Below are 5,426 nucleotides of genomic sequence, written 5' to 3' on the forward strand. Positions count from 1 at the left end.
TAAAAAAGGCGTGTTTACCTGGAAAAAAGCGGTAAAGCTGTGGGCCGCGTCACTTCTTAAAAAAGGAAACTTATTAACATTAGCCAAATGGTGCTGTTTTGGTTTTTAACATTTACTAAACAAGTTTTAAACTAGGAAGGGCTGCTCCGACGTTCGACAATCCAAATATTATACTTGATAGGAGATCGACACAATTTCGTGAATCGGATTACCCCGTCAGTAAATTAATATTTAATATAGCAGTCGATTCGACTGAATCGAATATTATGAAAGTGAATTTGTTATAAATAAACAACCCAGTGTAATTAGCGCAATAGTTCACGATCGTTTCATAATTACGCTATCTTCGCGCATGATCACTTTGTAACAATCTTTCTCTTTTTACATAGCCAATGAATGAAATTGAATACATATTTTTCAGTTTTGCTTATTACACTACATTGAATTTAAACAAATTTCAATTTAGTGAACGGTGAAGATTAATTCAGGTAGAAGCAATTTCTTTTTATTACATATTTTTATAAATTCTTTTTCTGTTTCAGATTGACAAACTATTTCGAAGCAAAAATCTAATTTCACAACAAATGTGAACGAATTTCTTCCCAAGTTAATATAGTAAAACTAAATAGAGGTACATGTACATATATCATTTAATTACATTTACACACGATATATATATTACAATACGAATTACATTTCCTATATAACATGATTTGAATGATGGTTGTACTTTTTGTTCCGTCGACTGGGATGCTTGAAGTAAATTTAAATTTTAGTAATGATGTTCATACTATTGATTTAGAATGAATAATGTTGACTGAAAAAATATTCTTTATTTGCAATATTTCAAGATATAAAGTAAAATTTTAGTAGTTTCTTGGCATAATGAATTTTATTTATGGTATTTTTTAGTAGATTTCAAAGATTTTCATTCATCAGGTTCATAATGTATTTTCATACAAAAAAAAAATTAATAAAAATAACAATTCTCCAATTATAAATCTTGATAGAGCTCTTGGGAGTTATCGCTCGTTACGTTTTCGTTAAATATTAATTCGGAATGGTGGATCATACTCATAATTTCATCATTTATTCTTCAAAAATGTATGTAATGTCAATATACATGAATTTAAAAATGCGGATTCTTCAGAAGATATTGATATGATTCGTAACATATTAGATTATATATAAATAAAGAAAGCTGTGAAATATTCCTCCATTACTTTTATTTTATACGTTATTATTAAATTACATATAGTATTTTTGTTAAAGATATATCAAAGGAAAAGCATTTCAATGCTATAAAACTAAAAATTAAATATATCAAAGGAAATTTTCCAATAATTGAGGCAATTTTAAGGGGTTTTGATTAGGTTTTGGGAAAAATATTTTTGAGAGTTGGTAACACTGTTCACGCCGCTCTTAGCTCTTTGTTTCCTTGTGGTGCTGGTGTATACCTAGGATCTGAAAAGAAAAATAAGGCAATTAATTGTAAATTGTGCAAATATTCGATTTAATTTAACTAAAGATATATAAAATGGTTGACAAAATTGATATGGCGTTAGATGATATAATAAAGGCCAGTAAAAAGGGAGGAAGAGGCGGCGGAGCTGGAAGAAAATTCGATACCAAAAAACCAGTCCGAGGGGGTGGTGGAGGCTTTCGCAATAATCGTTCTGGAGGCGTAATGCGTGGTAGAAATCGCGGCGGAGTATCCAAATCAACAAATTATACAAGGGTAAATCAACTAATTCGATGATAGATTGGTTTTTAAATTCCATCATGGCGGACGAGCGTGCGAAATAATGACGCGTCAACCTAATGAATCAACCTAGTTTTTCAAGTATTCTGTAGTAACCTCTCCTTCCTTGGAGTCGTTGACCGATACCTAGCACAGATTTTTTAAAATATGTTTGTTATACGTCGATGCCATAAATCTTCATGGACTATTGTTTACACATGTACTGCTAATAAATGTACCTATCATAGAGTTGACTGTGTAAATGGAAATATTCATTCCATTTAAAGTTATAATCGTCTTATTCGTGGTTATTACTTCTTGGCAATTCTACGAGTTTTAATCCACTAACATCAAAACATCTTTCGTCTTGATTGCATACCAAAGTAAATGGTTGTTTGCTGTTATCAATGCCAATAGACTTGAAGATTCTGGTGCAGCAGGAATGAATGGGGCTATAAACGACACTACTCGCAATGTTATTTTAAGGACTTCCATCAGTGTAATGCTTAACCGTGCGATCAGATGAAAGAACAGTTACAGTGCTTTTGAACTTGCACAGTGCTTGTGTCTAAGTGCAAAAGATTCAGTGGTTTATTTGTAATTAAATAATGAATGTCCATCAATTACTTATTGTTTTTAAAACAACTTTTGTGCATCATAATTATTGTTAACCATAATATGTTAAAATATGTAAAACCAATGTTCGCCAATTGTTTTTTGAGTGCAAACTCAAAAAGAGGCAGCAGCGGGCAGTTGGCATGATTCTTGAAGGAAAAACGTTTTCAGGGTGATGTTAACAGCACATGGAAACATGACATGTTCAATGAATTCAGTGACAGGAAGATACAAAGAGGTGCACCCATTACAACTGGGCCAACTAAACTTCTTGTTTCCAATTTAGATTTTGGAGTTTCAGATTCTGATATTCAAGAATTATTCTCAGAGTTTGGAATTTTAAAAAGTGCCGCTGTGCATTATGATCGATCAGGCAGATCTTTAGGTATGTATTATTATCTGTTATTTTTATTCCCTTTTTATACCATCGTCGGCAATATAGCTGGTGGGTCACCCGATGGGAAGCACTACTACTGCTTCAAAACATGTGGAAAATTGTAAGGTTGATTGCCCATCTTACGCCTCTACAAACTGACTTTACATTGTAAAGGGATTAAGAAAAGAGTAAAAGAAAGGATAAGGGCCTCCAACTAGTTCATTGAATTTTAAACATTTGTTACTAATAACCACATTTAAAACATATTATTATTGTTAAATAGGTACAGCAGATGTAGTTTTTGAAAGAAGAGCAGATGCTTTAAAAGCAATGAAACAATACAATGGTGTTCCTCTTGATGGCCGTGCAATGAATATCCAATTAGCCACATCAGAAATTAGCACAATAAGAGGAGAAAATAGAGGTCGACCAGTCAGTGGTGGCGGTGTACCACCAATGAGAAGGAATTCCAATCGAGGTAATACTTTTCATGTTGCTTCATTGAGCATAATATAGTGAAATTTGTAAACGAATCTCTTCGAACCTTGTTTACACTATTTAATTTACTTCATTGTATTTAAATAGGCGGTGGTGGTGGTGGCAATGTTAGAGCTACAAACAGCGCAAGGCGAGGTAGTGGAGGACGCGGCGGCCGTGGAGGTGGCGCACGTGGCAAACGACCTGTGCCCACAGCAGAGCAGCTTGATGCAGAACTGGATGCTTATGTTAAAGAAATCAAGTGATACCCACTATTAATTTAGGGTAATGACATTATTGCCTATAAGATAGATAATACTTCATATTTTTAATAGAACAACATTTTGTAAAAAAACTTACAAGAACAACATTGACAAAGCAGCAGAAGCAGATTACATTGAACGTTTCAAATAAATAAATGAATGGAAATTATAATAATTGTTTTATTTTTCTTTAGTTTTGCCATTTGAAATTTACTTACTTATTTATAAACCATTTGAAATCTATTATAAATTGAGTTCGCTGACCTGACTAGTGTCAAAAAATTTAGAAGTAGACAAAGGACGACTAATATTATTCAAAGATCCCTCGTGGACTCGGGGTGTTTACCAGGTGAAATTAATATTTTGTCAAAAAATGATTCCATTCATAATATGTTAATAAGGTTCCTTAAGAATATGCTCAAGTCCATATTTACTAAAAACCAAATTTCTAAGACGAATATACAGAATTTGTAACAGAAAGGTTATAGATATTTTCTTGTCCCTAATGCAACAGCGTAACATCTATATTTTTTTAATTTCATTGAGCGTCATCGGCAATTTTTTTTCTTAATAGTAATTTAGTATTAAAAAGCAGTGGTGGCTCAGTGGTGAGAACCTTGGACTTCAAAAATCGATAAGTCGGGGTTCGAGACCGGGCGAGCGTGCAGGAAATAAATTGATTTTTCAATTTATCTGCGCATGTGGATAACATCATCACTGCTTAACGGTGAAGGAAAACATCGTGAGGAAACCGGCATGTCCAAGAATTAAAAAAGTTCGACGACATGTGACATCTGCCAACCCGCACTTGGCCAGCGTGGTGGATTATGGCCTGTACCCTCATAGGAGGCCTGTGTCCCAGCAGTGGGAACATATATGGGCTGATGATGATGAATTTAGTATTGTGTTCACAATTAAGAAGCATTCACTGTTGCACTTTATGGCATACGATATTTTTAAACGTTTTTCTTTATCGTAATAACTAAATAATCTATAACGTAATGTTTTTAAATATGTTATTTATTCTACCAACAATACAACACATTTTTCAGCAAATGCCATGCAATAATCATGAGGTGCATTTGATACGCGATGTGGTGCAAAATTATTGTTGATATAAGTATAAAGTACCTAATACACAAATGTTATGTCAACGAAATGGAGAGTTTTAGATACAATGATCCTTTTTAAGAAATAATGACAATGTCATTATTTATATATATATATATATATATAAATATATATATATATATATATATACGCTATAAGCTTTAAGTTGAAACTAGGTTGTGGCTCGGAGTCACTCATGAAAAAGTGTAACGCCCGGTAACGTTACGATGAGTCACCGAACTATGATCGGTCCGCCGCGCGCGCAGCACTAGAGAATTAGGCGCATTGAATCGGCGCGTGCTTGTGTCTCTGTCTCTGTCTTTTTAGTAAACAAAATATATTTTCTATATAGTATTTTCTTGTGTTTGGTTTCACGCGAGTATTATACATTTAGAAATTAAAAACTTTTCAACGGATTTTAAACGCGATTTATTCATTATATTATTAACCCGACGTTTCGAACACTTTACAGCGAGCGTGGTCTTGAATGTCTTGAAGGTCATACAAAAATTGTTGTTTGTGAACTACCTCCACCTATTTCTCCGCAGTTGGTATGTGGAGTATTTTTCTGGATGTTGGCAGTATTGGCTGATAGTGTCTTCTGGTCTTTTGGTATGTCTGACATGGGGTTTTAAGTTCTTAATAACAGGATCCCAGGTGTTAGAAAGTTGTAAACCATCTTCTCTATTGAAATTTGGATGTTTTTTAATTTCTATAGCCTCACGTACAAGTCTTGAAAAAAATCTATTTTCTCTGGCGAGGATCAAAGACATATAACATCTCAGTCTCCCCGTGACCACGCTCGCTGTAAAGTGTTCGAAACGTCGGGTTAATAATATAATGA

At 33.6% G+C, this 5,426-nt stretch overlaps 1 protein-coding gene across 1 annotated transcript; it reads left to right on the forward strand.

Annotated features, from left to right (window-relative positions):
* The first annotated feature begins 1,397 nt into the window (after positions 1 to 1,397).
* On the forward strand, positions 1,398 to 3,644 carry LOC119830729 (THO complex subunit 4). Its single transcript, XM_038353848.1, has 4 exons — positions 1,398 to 1,738; positions 2,528 to 2,741; positions 3,016 to 3,210; positions 3,318 to 3,644. Exons 1-4 carry the CDS (start codon positions 1,538 to 1,540, stop codon positions 3,473 to 3,475), a joined length of 768 nt encoding a protein of 255 aa, XP_038209776.1. The 5' UTR covers positions 1,398 to 1,537; the 3' UTR covers positions 3,476 to 3,644.
* Positions 3,645 to 5,426: the final 1,782 nt, after the last annotated feature.

The sequence above is a fragment of the Zerene cesonia genome, chromosome 12 (assembly GCF_012273895.1).
Source record: "Zerene cesonia ecotype Mississippi chromosome 12, Zerene_cesonia_1.1, whole genome shotgun sequence".
In the NCBI taxonomy this organism is placed as follows: Eukaryota; Metazoa; Arthropoda; class Insecta; order Lepidoptera; family Pieridae; genus Zerene; species Zerene cesonia.